Below are 19,678 nucleotides of genomic sequence, written 5' to 3' on the forward strand. Positions count from 1 at the left end.
TGAGCTGAGATTGTGCCATTGCACTCCAGCCTGGACGACAGAGCGAGACTCCGTCTCAAAAAAAAAAAAAAAAAAAGCCACCCTCTTATGTCCTTTATCCCATTAACTCCTCATACAACCCTACTAAGTTATCCCCATCTTACAGATGAGAAAACCGAGAGTCAGAGGTCGATAACTACCCAAGGTCATAATGGTAGGAAGTGCTGAAGCTGGGGCTCAATGTGCATCTAATGAGGGGCCACCACGGCCAGCCTGGAACCTTCGCTCTCTTCTGACTGCAGCAGGTATTTCTTGCCTCTGGGCTTCTGCTGCAACAATGTTCCATACCTGAATGCTCCCTAGTGGCAAGTGTACATGAAGCTTGCCTGTTCATCCCGTAGATTACAAATGAAACTAACAGTTTGTGGCAGTAGGACAGCGTTCTCTGCCCATCAGTCCAGGCAAGCTATTTCCTGCCAGCACTGACACCAGCAGGCTCTAAGTGACCATGCCGCCATCCAGAGTCAGTGTGAACTGGGGACGTGGTGACTAGCAAGACCTGCCTTTATTTTCCAAATTCCTGAGCTCCTCTGGTGGAGCCAGACTAGACAAGCGACAGCTCACCAGCAAGCCTGAGGTGAGGCAGCGTTTGGGTCAAGAGCGGAAGCCCTGTTCCAAACCAGGGCAGGGCCGATTCCCTCCAAATCGCCATAGTCTGGGGGGTGGGAGGGAGCATTTGTTGAGCACTTCCCAGGGCACCCCCATTCCTAACCTTAGACTCCTGTACACAGGTCAAGCTTGTTTGTTTTGCAAGACAGCAGCCGACTAACCACCCTCCCTTTAAACTCATCCCTCCGCCAGGGCTGCGGGCAGACAGAGAGACACCTCCTACAAAGCTCAAGGGAAGGAGCCCCTAAATCATGCTGGGGGCCCAGAGGACGGCCGCGCATTTCCAAGAAGAGGTGGTGCTTGAACTGAATCTTGACAGGCAAGGTGCATGAGCCTAGGAAACAGCACACGCAAAGGTGTAATTACAGCAGCGGCCACTAAAGGAATCCTTCCTATGTGCCAAGCCTTGCTCTAAGCACTTCACAGATACCATGGCTTAAATTCACTGAATTGTTCACATTTCTTGTCTGTTTCCCCCACTGGAAGAATGTTGGTTCCTTCGGGGCAGTGACTGTCCCTCCACCTCTATCCCCAGGGCTTACAACAGTGCCTTGGCATATAGAGTGAGATCAGGAGGTATCTGTCCAATGAATCTGTTTTCCCTTGGTCTCCAAATATTCATATAAAAGTTTAAATCTGGCCAGGCACAGTGGCTTATGCCTCTAATCCCAGCACTTTGGGAGGCTGAGGCGGATGGAGCACTTGAGGTCAGGAGTTCGAGACCAGCCTGGCCAACATGGAGAAACCACATCTCTACTAAAAATACACAAATCAGCCAGGCGTGGTGATGCACGCCTATAATCCCAGCTACTTGGGAGGCTGAGGTGGGAGAATCGCTTGAGCCTCGGAGGCAGAAGTTGCAGTGAGCAGAGATCCTGCCACTGCACTGCAGCCTGGGCATCAGAGTGAGACTCTGTCTCAAAAAAAAACAAAAAGAAAAAAATCTACAAGACACATTGGGCTCCCAATAGCTGAAAGTTTACCTCTGAATACATAAAAACTTGAAAACAATTTTTTTTTTTTGAGACGGAGTCTCGCTCTGTCACCCAGGTTGGAGTGCAGTGGTGCGATCTCGGCTCACTGCAAGCTCCGCCTCCCGGGTTCACGCCATTCTCCTGCCTCAGCCTCCAGCTGGGACTACAGGCGCCTGCCACCATGCCCGGCTAATTTTTTTTTTGTATTTTTAGTAGAGACGGGGTTTCACTGTGTTAGCCAGGATGGTCTTGATCTCCTGACCTTGTGATCTGCCCACCTCGGCCTCCCAAAGTGCTGGGATTACAGGCATGAGCCACCGCGCCCGGCCAGATGAAAACAATTTTAGAAGGGAACCTAAGACATGTTGCGTCTCTGCCTTTTCCAAAGAATATCTTGAGTTTTTCATTGAGTATCGTGAAGATATTACATGACATGTTTGGAGTTAAGAAATCTGCGGTCTCACCTCTCTACTGTAGGTCTCACTACTCCAGGACTACAGTTGACTCTTGAATAACACAGGTTTGAACTGCATGGGTCCACTTATACATGGATTTTCTTCCACCTCTACCACCCTGAGACAGCAAGACCAACTCCTCCTCCTTACCTACTCAATGTGAAGACGATGAGGATGAAGACTTTTATGACGATCCACTTCCACTTAATAGTAAATATTTTCTCTTCCTTATGGTTTTATTTATTTATTTATTTAGAGACAGGGTCTCACTCAGTTGCCCAGGCTGGAGTGCAGTGGCACAATCTCTGTTCATTGCAGCCACAAGCTCCATGGCTCAAGTGATCTTCCCACTGCAGCCTCCAAAATGCTGGGATCATAAACATAAGCCACCATACCTGGCCCATGATTTTCTTAATAACATTATCCCTAGCTTACTTTATTGTAAGAATAAAATACATAACATATAACATACAAAACATGTTAACTGACTACTTATGATATTGCTAAGGCTTCCAAATCAACACCAGGTTATATTTGTAAAGTCTGTGGGGAGTCAAAAGTTATATGCAGGCCAGGCACGGTGGCTCATTCCTATGAGCCCAGCACTTTGAGAGGTCGAGGCAGGTAGATCACCTAAGGTCAGGAGTTTGAGACCAGCCTGGCCAACATGGTGAAACCCCATCTCTACTAAAAATACAAAAATCAGCCAGGCGAGGTGGTGGGCACCTGTTATTCCAGCTACTTGGGAGGCTGGGGCTGTAGAGTCGCTTGAACCTGGGAGGCAGAGGTTGCAGTGAGCTGAGATTGCGCCACAGCACTCCAGCCTGGTGGCAGAACTAGACTCCATCTCAAAAAAAAAAAAAAAAAAAAAAAAAAAAATTCCCATCTTTTCCAAAGGGCACCTTGGATTTTGTTGGTTCTGACTGCCATCCACGATGTATCTCAGACACTAACACCTGGGGTGGTCTGATCCAGGCCAGTTCCTGTCTAGGCACATTGCAGGGCTCAGAAGCTGCCATGATAGTTTTTGGATTAAAGAATCATATAAACTGGGAATACTACATATTTCTCCTTGATATTCAAATGGCCTCCCAACTTTGGGAGGGAGGAGGCATACAGAAGAAACATTGAGAGAATAAAAGGTTTGTGCCTGAATTTAAGTGTTCAGTATTCTCTGGGGAGGTAGGGACATTGTTTCTCTACTTGGCAAGGCCGTATTCCCTGAAGTGGCATTCCCGTGGTTCCCACTACTGTTCAGGTACGTTTCTATGCGCAATAAAGCACAGCTGTTGAAAGTCGTGTGTGTCGGCCAGGCGCAATGGTTCATGCCTGTGATCTTAGCACTTTGGGAGGCCGAGGCGGACGGATGACCTGAGGTCAGGAATTCGAGACCAGCCTGACCAACATGGAGAAACCCTGCCTCTACTAAAAATACAAAATTAGTTGGAAGTGGTGGTGCGTGCCTGTAATCCCAGCTACTCAGGAGGCTGAGGCAGGAAAATCGCTTGAACCCGGGAGGCGGAGGTTGCAGTGAGCCGAGATCACACTGCTGCACTCCAGCCTGGACGACAGGGCAAGACTCCGTCTCCAAAAAAAAAAAAAAAAAAAAGGCAAGGGGCATGAGCCTAGGAAACAGCACACACAATAATTACAGCAGTGGCCACTAAAAGAATCCTTCCTATGTGCCAAGCCTTGCTCTAAGCACTTCACAGATACCATGGCTTAAATTCACTGAATTGTTCACATTTCTTGTCTGTTTCCCCTGTTAGAAGGATGTTAGTTCCTCCAGGACAGTGACTGTCCCTCCACCTCTATCCCCAGGGCTTACAACAGTGCCTTAGTGTATAGAGTGAGATCAAGAGGTATCTGTCCAATGAATCTGTTTTCCCTTGGTCTCCAAGTATTCATATAAAAGTTTAAATCTGGCTGGGTGTGGTGGCTCACGCCTGTAATCTCAGCACTTTGGGAGGCCAAGGCAGGTGGATCACCTGAGGTCAGGAGTTCAAGACCAGCCTGACCAACATAGAGAAACCCCATCTCTACTAAAAATATAAAATTAGGTGGTGTGGTGGCGCATGCCTGTAATCCCAACTACTCGGGAGGCTGAGGCTGGAGAATCACTTCACTTGAACCTGGGAGGCAGAGGCTGCGGTGAGCCAAAATCGCACCATTGCACTCTAGCCTGGGCAACAAGAGTGAAACTCTGCCTCAAAAAAAAAAAAAAAAAGCTTAAATCCATAAATCCAACATAAAACAGACTATACACCCTGAAAACAAAAAGTTTTCCATTAACCTGTAGGAGGCCAAACAATAAAAACATTAGCATTTTCACACATACAAGCATACACTCAACAGAATCTGATGTGCTTTTCCCAGTAACTATACAATTAGAATAGCTTCTAAAGAAACTGACATTTAAGTGATAATCCAACAATTTTCAAGGTTACTCCTCCAGAAAGAAACATGTCTATTGAGACAACAGAAGATGACTGAATGCCCTTTGTACTTCCAAAGGTTTACAAAAAATCATTTAAATTAAGAATGCATGCATGTGCGTTACCAGAAGGAAAAAAAAACAACAGAATGCCAAAAATGTGCTTTTACTCATAGCATACTAAGTCTTAAAATTTTAAATTGATTTCACCTCTAACTTCTTATTATTTTTTTGAGACGGGGTCTCGCTCTGTCGCCTGGGCTGGAGTGCAGTGGTGCGATCTCGGCTCAATGCAAGCTCCGCCTCCCAGGTTCACGCCATTCTCCTACCTCGGCCTCCTGAGTAGCTGGGACTATAGGCGCCCACCACCGCGCCCGGCTAATTTTTTGTATTTTTAGTAGAGACGGGGTTTCACTGTGTTAGCCAGGATGGTCTCGATCTTCTGACCTCGTGATCCGCCCACCTCGGCCTCCCAAAGTGCTGGGATTACAGGCGTGAGCCACCGCACCCGGCCGAGAATGTATTTTTTTTTTTTTTTGAGACGGAGTCTCGCTCTGTCGTCCAGGCTGGAGTGCAGTGGCGCAGTCTTGGCTCACTGCAAGCTCCGCCTCCTGGGTTCACGCCATTCTCCCGCCTCAGCCTCTCCGAGTAGCTGGGACTACAGGCGCCCGCCACCACGCCCGGCTAATTTTTTTGTATTTTTAGTAGAGACGGGGTTTCACCGTGGTCTCGATCTCCTGACCTCGTGATCCGCCCGCCTCGGCCTCCCAAAGTGCTGGGATTACAAGCGTGAGCCACCGCGCCCGGCCTGAGAATGTATTTTTAAAGCACAAAGATGACGCTGGGAGATACCAATTTACCCGTTCAATCCGTTTCCAAAACCCAAACCAAATAAAACAATACCACGCCACATCTAAATTACAACACTTTATTGCAGCATCGGCAAAGGTCAGATTTCTGAAGCTGGTGAAGATTGGGCAGCATTTCCATGTGAAATGTTACAACTTTACAACTTTTGTTTCTTATTTAAATCTACATGCAGAAACTGAAACATGGTAAATGAAAAAATGCAAAATAGCTAGAAAAAAAGATGTAATCAAGTTGTAGCATACAGATGTGCTCTTCAACTAAATGTACTATGCCTACTGGAAAGCAAACGAAAGACAACTATCCTAAGAAATTAACAGATTGTCAGAAACAGACTAAGAACCCTCATTTCTATTTAGTGGGGGAAAACAAAACGAAACAAAACAAAAATAAAAGCAAAATAAAAGCTCTACTTGTTTCCATACTTTGTTTAGAGACAGAGGCTGTAAACCCATGAAGGTCAACAAAATATTCTCATCCGCTTCTTGTTGTCCTTCGTTCGTTTTCTGTGACATGCTGACTGGCATGTTTTGTTTTCAATGATACTTACAATGGGCTCAACTAGATCCCTGTTCTTGGGCTGGTATCACTTTTCTAAGCCATCTGAATTAATGCTCTCTGTATACTAAAATAGTCTTCACATTTTTCTTTTACCCTAATAGCCAATTTTATATCACTGACTCTGATGGATAAAACGGATTTTTCTCCCTCATCCCTTGTTCCTCTTGAAACAAATTCCTAAACAAAAGCCTTCCTGGTGGATTATCTGGTATTTGGATATCTTTCATCATTTTGTTGTCCTGCATGTAAGTTTTACTAGAAGATTTTCCTGCTTGCTCTATACTTTTCTACTGTAGTCCTGGAGCCCCCAAATGTATCTTCTTCCAACGTGGGATGTTCAATTCAGAGACACTGAAACTGAAATCAAGTTTAAAGCTCAAGTTCATTTCCCCCACACCATTACCATCACAACCCGTTTCTTCTCTGGCTCAATCATCTCCTTCACGCTCTCCTTGGTGTAACTGCTCAGTAGTCAAGTGAACCATCTCATTTCTTGACTGCCATTCTCAAGAGAAGATTAACCCTCGCGAGATTTCCATTACAAAAGGCCTTTTCCGCCTTGTCTGGAAGCGTCGGCTTGTTCCGGTGTTGGCAGAGGCTGGTGTTTCTGCCTCCTGGCCCCAGCCTGTCCCAGGTTTAGATTCGCAACTCTCTAGACCGACCTGCTGAGATGTGTCCACTGCTCTCGTTCAATTGCTGGAGGACTCCACTATCCACAACATCAGATACAGGACCTAATGAAATGACACGTGCTGCTGGATCAACGTCTCCTAAAGGAACAAACAGGGTCACATCAGAGAGCTTATTGCCACAGGGCAAAGTCCAGCAAGATGGTGTCTGCAACACTACCCACCACCACCAAGTAACTCCCCCAAGTTACAGTTGGCCCTGGCATCTGCGGGTTCCACATCCATGGATCAAAAATATTTGGGAAAAAAAAAACCCAAACAATAAAAAATTACATAAATATTAAAAACAATACAGTATATCAACTATCTGCATAGCATCTACACTTTATTAGGTATTACAAGTAATCTAGAGATGATCTAAAGTACACGGGAGGATGTGCATACGTTATACATAAATGCTACACCATTTTTTACCAGGGACTTGAGTGTCTGCATTTTGGTGTCTGAGGGGGTCCGGGAAGCAACCCCCTGTGGATACCGAGGACAACTGTAGTGCTTTTTTGAGAGCATTTGTGCTCACTACTGAACTACAACTTAACCAGAGCCATTGGAGCAATGACTGGAGGGGTGGCTCTGTTCTCTTCTACAACTAATTCTTAAGATGCTAAGAATTCACAGTTTGTGTTATGGTTCAGTTGTGTATCCTCAAAATTCACATGTTGACATTGAACTGCAGGACCTCAGAATGTGACCATATTTGGAAACAAGGTTGCTGTAGATGTAATTACTTAAGGTAAGGCCATACTGGAGCAGGGTGGAGCCCTAATCCCATATGACTGCATCTCTATAAAAAGGGAAATTTGCACACAGACACACACAGGGGGAAAAGGCCACGTGAAGACAAAGGCAGAGACCAGGGTGAGGTATGACAAGGTATGGAAGCCAAAGACTGCCAGCACCCCCAGCAGCTAGAAGGCAGGCCTGGAGCAGTCTTCCTCCAGGCCTCAGAAGGAACCAGCCCCACTGACTCCCTGACCTCAGTTTTCCTGCTGGCGGCCTCCAGTGCTGTGAGACAACAGACATCTGTCGTTTAAGCCACTAGGGTTGTAATACTTTGTCATGGCAGCCCAAGTAGATGAACAGTTTGTTTTTCACAGAGCAAGAAACTTTCAAAGCGTTAAGATGCAAATATGGAAAAGCATATCCTCAGCTGGATAAGATCCATAACTCTTCCAGAAATGAACTGATGGAAGGAACACAAGTATTCCCTGAGAGAATGAAAGAGAAGATTCAAGCATCTCTCCTGAAGTCAAGAAAAGGCAGCTATCTAACCTAGAACACTTTAAATAAGTGCAGTAAATGACAGGAAAAAAGTGTTCAAAATCTTTGCTAAGTAAGGTATAGTTATATCACTAGTTATAGCACAGGGTGTCATTCGACTGGTTTATAGGCAAACAATCATTCTGAGTGACTCAAAAATCTATCAGCTCAAAAACTGTGTATTAATACAATATACACTTCGGATTAAATGCAATTCTACAAGGGACTCTATAACAAAACTATCACTAATTTAACCTTACATAAAGATATAAAAAAAATCTGATGAAAAAATGCAGACTCTACTTAAGGTAGGTTTACAAGAGCTCAAGACCAGCCTGGGCAACACAGTGAGCCCTTGACTCCACTAAAAATAAAAAAAAATAGCTATTTGTAGTGGTGTGTGCCTGTAGTCCAAGATACTGAGAGGCTGAGGCAGGAATGCTTGAGCCCAGGCGGTCAAGGCTGCAATGAGCTGTGATCACGCCACTGTACTCTAGCCTGGGTGACAGAGCAAGACCCCGTCTCAAAAACAAAATAAAACAACAACAAAATCATTTTTAAAAAGATGGGTTTAAAAGTCAGATAGTACACTCCTATGCCGCTAAGTGTAGGCCACACACCAGCAGCTTTGACATCACTGGAGATCTTGTTTAAAAGTAACCAGAGCTTGTTGTGCTCACCTTGGCAGCACATATACTAAAAATTGTAGTGATACAGAGAAGATTAGCACGGCCCTGTGCAAGGATGACACGCAGGTGGGGTGCAGTGGCTCACGCCTGTACTCCCAGCACTTTGGGAGGCTGATGCAGGCAGATCACTTGAGGTCAGGAGTTTGAGACCAGCCTGGCCAACATGGTGAGACCTCATCTCTACTAAAAATACAAAAATTTGGCTGGGCGCGGTGGCTCACGCCTGTAATCCCAGCACTTTAGGAGGCCGAGGAGGGTGGATCATGAGGTCAGGAGTTCAAGACCAGCCTGGCCAAGATGGTGAAACCCCGCCTCTACTAAGAATACAAAAATTAGCCGAGCGTGGTGGCAGGCGCCTGTAATCCCAGCTACTCGGGAGGCTGAGGCAGAGAATTGCTTGAACCCGGGAGGCGGAGGTTGCAGTGAGCCGAGATTGCACCACTGCACTCCGATATAGTGAGACTCCGTCTCAAAAAAAAAAAAAATTAGCTGTGCATGGTGGCAGATGCCTGTAATCACAGCTACTTGGGAGGCTGAGGCACAAGAATTGCTCGAACTCAGGAGGCAGATGCTGCAGTGAGCTGAGATCCCGGCACTGCACTCCAGCCTGGGCAACAGAACAAGATTCCATCTCAAAAAACAACAAAAAAGAATGACACGCAAATTCATGAAGCATTCCACAATAATAATAAAAAAGTAATAATAATAAAAGAAACTAATCAGAACTTGCTTTTTAATAAGAGTCTAGACAGTTAATATGTATTTTAAAGTTTAAGAAGCATTAAAATAACCCATATGAATTAGTAGCATCTAAGCCATGTAAGTATTAATACTTGCCAAAAATGTTAAGCTTCACAGTTTTTCAATACTAGTGCATTAGAAAAACAACCTTGTTCTGCAATACAGAAAACCCTACATAATAGTTTTACTTACAGCACTGCTGCCGTTTCAACTCATTGTAAGCAAATGCCTCTTTATTTGTTAAAGGGCTGAAATTTTAATTTATGTCCTTATTTCAAGGATCTCCTGGTTAGAAAATATACAAATACAAATTAAAATCTGGGAGTCCATCAAAAGCTACAGGAGAAAAATAGTTTATGCCGGGTGTGGTGGCTGACACCTATAATCCCAGCACTTTGGGAGGCCCAGGCTGGCAGATCACCTGAGGTCAGGAGTTCAAGACCAGCCTGGCCAACATAGTGAAACCACGTCTCTACTAAAAATACAAAAATTAGTCAAGAGTGGTGGACTGCACACCTGTAATCCCAGCCACTCGGAAGGCTAACAGGAGAATCACTTGAACCCAGGAGGTGGAGGCTGCACTGAACTGAGACTGTGCCACTGCACTCCAGCCTGGGTAACAGAGCAAGATGTCGTCTCAAAAAAAAAAAAAATTTTTTTTTTTAAACTACTTTTTTTTTTTTGAGACAGGGTCTGGCTCTATCACCCAACCTGGAGTGCAGTGGTGTGATATGGCAGTCTCTGCCTCCTGGGCTCAAGCGATCCTTCCACCTCGACCTCCCAAAGTGCTGAGATTACAGGCGTGAGTCACTGCTCCTGGACCTAAACTACTTTATAATCAGTTTCCAAATAAATTTCCCTTTATCTGCCATATAACATTACTAATATTAATAACTGATTTTTTAAATGGAGTTTCACTCTTGTTGCCCAGGCTGGAGTGCAATGGCGCAATCTTGGCTCATTGGAACCTCACCTCCCAGGTTTGAGTGATTCTCCTGCCTCAGACTCCTGAGTAGCTGGGATTATAGGTGTCCACCACCACGACTGGCTAATTTTTCTATTTTTAGTAGAGACGGGGTTTCACCATGTTGGTCAGGCTGGTCTCAAACTCCTGACCTCAGGTGATCCGCCTTCCTTGGCCTCCCAAATTGCTGGGATACAGGTATGAGACATCACAACCAGCCTTAAAATGTAAATTTTAAAAAAGGCAAAGAACATCTGGTCCTCTAAAGGGTAAAATCTCATGTTTCCATGTTTGCCTGTTCGTCTACCATGTTTATCGCACCTATGCTTTAGGAGCACTGACTATAAAAATTCCAGTCATGATACTTTACAGAGTGCTATTCTTAAGACTGATGGACAAGTTAGGTTTTCTTTTTTTAAGGTGCTATTTTAAGAGATTTTAAAACAGGTTGAGTGGCTAGCTCAAGAGCTGGGACTCTTACAAAAAAGAAAAACAGAGGGAAGAGCTAAGGAGCAGAATTGGAGTGAGAACGTTTATTCAGCGACTAAACACAGACTGTGAAAAGCTCTTTTGTCCATTCACCAAATATTTACTGAGCATCTACTAGGTGCCAGGCACCAAGAGCTTTGAAGGAGACAGAATGGAAACAACATGAGACTTAGTCCCTGCCCTCATCGCCTGTAATCTCGTGGGGAATAGAGACAAGCTAAGCGGCACTTAAGGAGGACAAGGTCTGCAGAAATACCGTTAAGTCATGGCAGCAAATCCGCACTGACCTATGTCAGACTCAAGAACACCAAGGCAGGACCTGAAGGAGCAGGCGCTCTCCAGGGGAACAGCTGGAGACTGTTCCACATAGAGGAGGCAAAAAGAACACAGAACTAAAGGTCAGCTAGGCTGCAGCAGGGGAAAGAACAGCAGGAGATGAAGCAGTAACGTATGTCCACCTGCACCACGGGGCCTTGGGAACCAAGTTGAGGAGTTTAGACTTTTTATCCTACAAGCCACGAGGAGCCATTGGATGATTTTAAGCAGAAGGGCACACGCAGATATCAAATTTGTATTTTAGAAAGAACACTGGGTCTGTAGGGAGAGAATGAATTGGAAAGGGTTGAAGGGTTGAGACGGAGAGGCTGATGAGGAGGCTGAGGCAGCAACAGCAACCCAGGCAAGAGGCAATGGTGGCTTGACCCAGGGTCTTGGCTATGGGCAGAGAACAGAACAGGCAAGAGTGAGGGCCATTTGGGAGCAGAATGCAGAGGATTTGCTAGTGAACTAGATCTAGGGATTGAGGGAGGAGGAGCTGTCAATAACACAACTTCCTCTTCTTTTGTGGACAAGGGGGCAGACAACGCTTCCTCTCCATGCACTGGAGACCCTGGGGAAGAGGGGTCTGGAGCAGGGGCACGGAGTCTTCCATCTCTGAGTCACAGGTGGGTGGAAAGTCAGAAATGAAAACGTGAGATCTGGGCTGGAGACCTGGATGGTAGCCAGGCCACTGGGAGGGATGACACCTCCTTTGAGAGTGTAGAAGGAGAAGAGGGCCCAGGCTGAGCCCAAGGAACACAGACATCCCTGGGCAGGGCAAGCGCAGAAAGTAGGCAGTGTCAGCAGCAGGAGCCGCAGTGATCAGGGGGAAGGGAAAACCCAGAAGCCAGCAGAATCACAACGCCAAGGAAGGGTCTGTTGGGAGAACAAGGAGGGCCCACAATGCAAAGTGCTGCTGAGATGAGGCCAAGAGATGACAGGTTGGGGATGCCAGTGATGGCAGAAGCTGCCTAGACCTAGGGACTGAGAAGGTGACAGGGGTCAATAATGAACTTTTCTTTTCTAGCATAGCCACTGGGGTGGGCAATGCCTCCCACTGCCAGCTGTGAATTGGCAGGGGTACGCCACCCAAGTGGGAGCAAGGAAGAAGAGGCAAGTGTAGCCGATTCTTCCAAGGAGGAACTGGAGGGAGGATGGGAAAATAGAAAGTGAAGGAACTCTGCAAAGTGACTAACGCTGGCAACCAGGTTAAGAAATGTGCTATTCAGAGACGTTAGGCTGCAATATGAACAGGTGAAGATGATGAAAACACCAAGATATTATGCTGGTGCAAAAGTAATTGCAGTTTTTCCCATTACTTTTATTGGCAAAAACCGCATTACTTTTTACCAACCGAAATAAAAATATTCTAATAGTTTTGGTCTCTGATGATGAGACAGGAGGGAATAGATGTTATCAAGAACACTGTGGCATATATTTAAAGCTACTCTAAGAAAATGCAAAAACAGGAAATGAACATTTTTCATTGCCTGTTAACCTAACTAGTGTCTACATTTTAGCAGCAATAAAACAGGCTTAATTAAAGGACTTTAATAAAGTTTGGATAATTAAAAATAACCTAATATCTTATTATGCCCAATTAGATGGGTTTACAGGTCATTTCCAGCTAGGATTTTTTTTTTTTAAATTATACTCAACAGATGCTAAAGAACAGATCTCTAAACTGTCTTGACAAGCCAATTTTCTACATTACAATTTGATTAGAGTTATCTGAGCAAATAGTTCAAAGAAAAATACCACCAGAACACATGAATATGTTCAGTGATGTTCAGTGAGTAACAGGCACAGGCTCTGATGACTACATTTTCCCCCATGATACCCTCCTGAATCATGATCTAATTCTGCCATCCCCAGCACACTCCCCGTCTACACCTGCTCCCCTGCTCCCAACAACAAAGTGACATCTTAGGCTGCTGTAGAGCCTTGGTGTAAACACTAATCCACTAAGTGAGATCAGTAAGGGCAGCAGAAGCCACTGTCACTTTAACTTAACTGCAAGACAAAATTAATTGGGATGGGTGGACCACCTGAGGTTAGGAGTTCGAGACCAGCCTGGCCAACATGGTGAAACCCCATCTCTACTAAAAATATAAAAATTATCCGGGCGTGGTTGGTGGGCACCTTTAATACCAACTACTTGGTAGGCTGAGGCAGGAGAATCACTTGAACCCGGGAGGTGGAGGTTGCAGAGAGCCAAGATCACGCTGCTGCACTCCAGCCTTGGTGACAGAGTGAGACTCGGTCTCAAAAAAAAAAAAAAAGAACAAAATTATTTGATGATATGGGTCTTTAGATCATGTCCCAGAAAAACTTTAAATTACTTACCCTTAAAAAACATAAAAGAGGTCTTATTAGGGAACATCTTCACTTTCAAATTCTTTATAGAGTTTTAAATTATCTCACATTAAACAATTTAAGTGGAACTGGTAGGAATTCCATCAGGAAATTTTATAATTTAAGAAACAGGCTGGGTGTAGTGGCTCACGCCTGTAATCCCAGCACTTTGGGCGGCCAAGGCGGGCGATCACCTGAGGTGAGGAGTTCGAGACTAGCCTGGCCAACATGGTAAAACCCCGTCTCTACTAAAAATACAAAAATTAGCCAGACACGGTGGCGTGTCCTGTCGTCCCAGCTACTCGGGAGGTTGAGGCTGGAGAATCGCTTGAACCAGGAAATGGAGGTTGCAGTGAGTCGAGATCACGCCACTGCACTCCAGCCTGGGTGACAGAGCAAGACTGTGTCTCAAAAAATAAATAAATAAATAAATAAATAAGAGCTTAGGAACAAACTCTACTTGCATGGTTAAAAGTCTAGAAAATAGATTTTTAGTTTTTGTAAACATCGATATTAATTAACCCTCACCTGAGAAATTCTAACACAAAGCCTATGATGTCTCTCTCTTGCTCATCTATAACAACTCCTTCCTATTAAAGCAAAAGAAGAAAGAAGAAGTCCACTCAGAGAGGGCAAAAGCCAAGCTCTAGCTGAAACCAATGTCTTTGTAAGAACAGCCACATGGGCAGATGGCTTGAGCTCAGGAGTTCGAGACCAGCCTACACAATATGGCGAGACCCTGTCTCTACAAAAGACATACAAATTAGCCAGGTGTGGTGGTGCATGCCTATAGTCCCAGCTACTTGGGAGGCTAAGGTGGGAGAATCACTTGAGCCCAGGAGGGTGAGGCTGTAGTGAGTTGCGATTGTGCCACTGCACTTCAGCCTGGGCGACAGAGCAAGACCTTGTCTCAAAAAAAAAAAAAAAAAAAAAAAAAAAAAGCAGAACAGCCATAACTATAGTATAAAGCAGATTTTTTCCCCTCAAATATCTACAATTCAAAGACTTTTCTATTTTGCTAAAAATCAGGCCTTTGCCAAAAACTATAATCCAAATTCTCGAATTTATGCTTATGGACATCATGAACACAAACAGCTAAGGAAGAAGTAATGACTGCTTTACCTCCCACCAGTCTTAAAGATTAGATCTGCATTAGGTGCTCCCTTCGGATGTTGGTAGCGAGGCCGCCTCTCACGATTGGTGTTTGCTGGAGCTGGGCGCTGTGCAAGAGACTGCAACATTTCTGTAATTAGGAGAAAAAAAGAAAATGCTGTTAACTCTTAGAAATGTACTCTTCCTACAGAGTGAATGAAATGTTGGGGAGATTAAGTTTATTAGTCCTGTCAGGGAGCTGACTAAAGAAAAATAGCCATTATACAGACTAAAATGATTAAGAAGTTTTAAAAAAGCATTATCAAGGGAGGAGACTCTTTTAATACCCAATGTTCCCTTTACTATGAATTTGGCCACCACACAGCTATCTTACGAGGCAGTAAAAAAGCCTAAGAGGCAGTGCATTGCAATAGCTAAGAGCATCGTGTGTAGAGCGAGACTATTGGTTAATATCCCAGCTCTGTCACTTTCTAGCTGTGGGACTTTTTTTTTTTCTTTTGAGACGGAGTCTTGCTCTTTTGCCCAGGCTGGAGTGCAGTGGCGCGATCTTGGCTCACTGCAAACTCCGCCTCCCAGGTTCACGCCATTCTCCTGCCTCAGCCTCCCGAGTAGCTGGGACTACAGGCGCCCACCACCGCACCCGGCTAATTTTTTGTATTTTTAGTAGAGACGGGGTTTCACGGTGTTAGCCAGGATGAGTCTCGATCTCCTGACCTCGTGATCCACCCGCCTCCACCTCCCAAAGTGCTGGGATTACAGGCGTGAGCCACCGCGCTCGGCTAGCTGTGGGACTTTAGGTTCAATTTCCCTCAATGTAAAAAGCAGATAACAACAACACTTGTCTCAAAGAATTGTTATGAGGATTATATGCTTTGAAAAAGTACATAAAACAGTGTCTGGCCAAAGAGTAAGCACTCAGTGTTAGCTATTATCATTAAGAATGTTGGAGCTGGGTGTGGCGGCTCACGTCTATAACCCTACCACTTTGGGATGCAGAGGCGAGAGGACTGCTCAAGCCCAGGAGTTCAAGATGAGCTTGGGCAACATAGCAAGATCCCCTCTCTACAAAAATTTAAAAATTAGCCAGGTATGGTGGCACAAGTCTGTAATCTTAGCTACTTGGGGGGCTGAGGCAGAGGCAGGAAGATCACTTGAGCCCAGGAGTTTGAGGCTGCAGTGATTGCGCCACTGCACTCCATCCAGCCTGGATGACAGAGGAAGGCTCTTAAAACAAACAAAAACACTGTTGGGTATAAACTAGGAGAGAACATTCTACAAGTGAGATTAAAAGATTAGAAATCAGGCTGGGCGCGGTGGCTCACGCTTGTAATCCCAGCACTTTGGGAGGCCGAGGGTCAGGAGATCGAGACCACAGTGAAACCCCGTCTCTACTAAAAATACAAAAAATTAGCCGGGCGTGGTGGCGGGCGCCTGTAGTCCCAGCTACTCAGAGAGGCTGAGGCAGAAGAATGGCGTGAACCCGGGAGGCGGAGCTTGCAGTGAGCCGAGATCACGCCACTGCACTCCAGCCTGGGTGACAGAGACTCCGTCTTAAAAAAAAAAAAAAAAAAGATTAGAAACCACAAATACTGATTTACACACACTCTCCTGCACAAATAGCCGTTTGTTCAGTACAGTGCTGTATAAACAACTGTTATGGCTGTAAAATCTGCATACCACAGAACACCAAAACGCTAGCTTATGAAGTCTCCATGGACTCGATATGTAAGGTTCCAATTAACCGAAAAATGCTGGGTATGTATGCATAAAACGAGAATCCTAATTTGAGTATTTCCTCAAATCTGAAGGAACACAGGTTCCTCAAGACCAGGACTCCAAATAGACAAAAGGAGGTAAATACAGTCGTGTGCCGCGTGACCATGTTCCAGTCAATGACAGACATCTATACAATGGTGGTCCCATCAGTTCATAACGGCTACACCATACAGCCTCAGTGTATAGTAGGCTACACCATCTAGGTTTGTCAAGGACGCTCTACGATGTTTGCACAATGATGAAACTGCCTAATGCCACATTTTTAAAAATGTATCCCTGTCATTAAGCAATGCACACTGTTTGTTAAATGAATCTGCACACAACTGGCTGGCAATGTGAAGCAATTAAAAATTGATTATCACCTTGCTTGCAAACATAGCTAGCAGTTTATACTCTAATTTAATTAGAGCAAAATATGGTGAAAATTACATTATTGTTATTTTACAAATAAGTGAAAGAAAAATAAACACAGTGGGATACAAAATGAATTTCTCAGCATAAATATGGAAAAATATGACATTAAAACGTGAGACAAAATGACAATTTTGATGCTCAAAAGGCAACAAAAATTTCCACTTCTCTTATAGATGATTTTATACCTTGATAATCTTCTTGTTCTTGCCGTTCATTGATATCTAGTGTGAGCTTTTTCATTCTCATCCTCTCTTCTTGTTCTGCCTGTTGCTGGTTCCAATGATTTGCAGCAAGTTGAGAGGACATGGGTACGTTAAGGATCTTAAACTGGGAGAAAATAACAAAGGAGTTACAAATAGTTTGAGAACACTGAGAGAAAGAAAAAACAGATTTCAAATAAAATAGCAAGTAGAGGCTGGGCACGGTGGCTCACGCCTGTAATCCCAGCACTTTGGGAGGCCGAGGCGGGCGGATCACAAGGTCAAGAGATCAAGACCATCCTGGCCAATGTGATGAAACCCCATCTCTATTAAAAATACAAAAATTAGCTGGGTGTGGTGGCATGCACTTGTAACCCCAGCTACCCAGGGGGCTGAGGCAGGAGAATTGCTTGAACCCGGGAGGCGGAGGTTGCAGTGAGCCGAGATTGTGCCACTGCTCTCCAGCCTGGGCAAAAGAGCAAGACTCCAACTCAATTAAAAAAAAAAAAAGTAGATAGATAATTTCTTAATCATGAAACTAGAAGTTGCAACTCTAAGACGTTTTTATCTAAACACTCAGAAATAAAACAGGGTGGCCATTTTCCCCCCTTTTTAGGTTCCTGTCGATAAAATTTGAAATTTCCTTCATAATCCACTAATAATAAGCCTAATGGTGATGGTACTAATCACAATAATAGTATAAAACATTGTAAAGAAAATTTCATAACGGGATCAAAAAAGGTGAAAAATATAGGCTTTCTTATTCATTTATAAGATTAACAATTTCTTCATTTACATCTTCTAAAGGGAAACAATTATAAATAAAACATGAAGAGGCCAGGCACGGTGGCTCAAGCCTGTAATCCCAGAACTTTGGGAGGCCAAGGTGGGTGGACCACGAGGTCAGGAGATCAAGACCATCCTGGCTAACACAGTGAAACCCCGTCTCTACTAAAAATACAAAAAATTAGCCGGGCGTGGTGGCGGGCGCCTGTAGTCTCAGCTACTCGGGAGGCTGAGGCAGGAGAATGGCGTGAACCTGGGAGGCGGAGCTTGCAGTGAGCCGAGACCGAGCCACTGCACTCCAGCCTGGGTGACAGAGCGAGACTCCATCTCAAAAAAAAATAAAATAAAATAAAAATTAAAAAAAGATGAACAAAAACACATTTTATGAACTCTGAGACAAGTTTTACAAAAGGCAAAGTTCTCAAGTATTATGTACTTAAAAAGAACATAAAAGAGACAGTAATAAATACAGGGAAATGAGGAGACAAATTTACTGATGGACACCTTTGCCTACTGCCTTTACTGCAGAGCTGCTAAGATACTATTAACAGAGACACACTACTTTATAGCAAATTAGATGATAAAAATATTGAAGTCACTCAAACTAAATTTCCTGAACGTAGCAATGAAGGTGATTTAGCTCATATTTTGCAGCTACTCCATGACTGTAGCTAAAATTAAAAAACATATAATCCCAAGTTACTATGACATATAACTATCAATTACTCTAGTCAAAATATAACAAATCATAACTCCTTATGTAAATATTAATTGCAAAAATGGTTTGTCTGCCAGTATTAAACTATACTATGTTATGCATTTGTTTGAAATAATAAAAAAGCTTTTTAAAGCATTTTATAACATTTATATTACATTAAAACTTGTTTTAATTGAAATTCATTATTCTAATTCATAAATATTTAAATCTAGAAAGAAATAAATGGCTAAAAGCATTATCTTTTTCTTTCTCTGCAACTACTCACTTCATTGGTGCAATTTTTTTTCCCCTAATACCACAACAGAAAGTTATTTGTGAGTACAAATTTGATGCACAAAGAGGTCTTTCACTTAAAAACCAAAGATGCCTATAAGGCAAGACATTTCACATTTGTAGAAAAACCGTTGCACCAGAAGGGCCAACACCCAAAAGCCAAATAAAGGAATAAAAATCAGAACAAAATATACTTTCTTTTTCAGACCACAACATGCCAGTGATGTTTCTTCAAATAATGTTCCAAAAACTGAACATTTTCCAAAATTCCAAATAAAGTTTAGAAGCATTGAAAATTTACTTAATAACCAAGTACTCCGAGTTTTCATTTCATGTCTGCTAATATTTTTAAAATTTAGTGACAATATATCCTTAAAAATTAAAAATTAAACTAAATGCTACATTTTAAGAAACAAGGACTTCAAATTCATTTACATAAAATTACGTAAGCCACCCGGTTTATAATCTACCTACTTTGAACCAAAAATATTCCTTCTAAAACACACATAATCTTATTTTGACCCATACAATTTAGAATTTCAGACTGTTGGGGTATACTTATTTTCCAAAGCCCACAAATTTCTTTTAAGTAGGCGTTGATTAATTTATTCTCAATTCCTACACGTTCTATAAGGGCCAGATGGGGTGTAGAGTTGACAAAGGTGATAATGAATATTCATGTACTTCATGAAAAGGAGGAAGAAAAAAAACTCATTATTTACTGTTGTGCAACCTGACCTTCAAAAAGAGATATTCCTAAACTCTCTTTTAGTTAACAAAAATCATGGCCTTAGTGTGCCAATGTAACAGCATTACTGTGCAGGAACAGAGACCAAGGTATATCTAGCTAAAGCTGCCATGTACTGCCCTCCACAATTCAACAGACAGATATGTGCATGTGTGCATGTCTTCCAACTTCACAGCCTAATTACCTTTAGAAACTGTGTGCCAAGA

The 19,678-nt window shown here is 43.6% G+C and overlaps 1 protein-coding gene and 1 non-coding gene across 6 annotated transcripts in view; one reads left to right on the forward strand and one right to left on the reverse strand.

Annotated features, from left to right (window-relative positions):
* Positions 1 to 5,425: 5,425 nt before the first annotated feature.
* Positions 5,426 to 19,678, reverse strand: part of UPF2 (UPF2 regulator of nonsense mediated mRNA decay) — a 122,202-nt gene continuing 107,949 nt past the window's right edge. For all 5 annotated transcript variants that reach the window (XM_055296509.2, XM_063610071.1, XM_055296508.2 and 2 more), the window contains 3 exons: positions 16,933 to 17,074; positions 14,567 to 14,687; positions 5,426 to 6,709 (listed from right to left, as the gene is read on the reverse strand). In XM_055296509.2, the coding sequence (XP_055152484.1) occupies positions 6,700 to 6,709; positions 14,567 to 14,687; positions 16,933 to 17,074 (273 nt within the window). In that variant the 3' untranslated portion in view covers positions 5,426 to 6,699. The remainder of the gene's footprint in view (positions 6,710 to 14,566; positions 14,688 to 16,932; positions 17,075 to 19,678) is intronic.
* On the forward strand, positions 8,561 to 8,668 carry LOC129492383 (U6 spliceosomal RNA). Its single transcript, XR_008660843.2, has one exon. It is a non-coding gene; the product is annotated as a U6 spliceosomal RNA (small nuclear RNA).

This window comes from Symphalangus syndactylus, chromosome 10 (genome assembly GCF_028878055.3).
Source record: "Symphalangus syndactylus isolate Jambi chromosome 10, NHGRI_mSymSyn1-v2.1_pri, whole genome shotgun sequence".
Lineage (NCBI taxonomy): Eukaryota > Metazoa > Chordata > Mammalia > Primates > Hylobatidae > Symphalangus > Symphalangus syndactylus.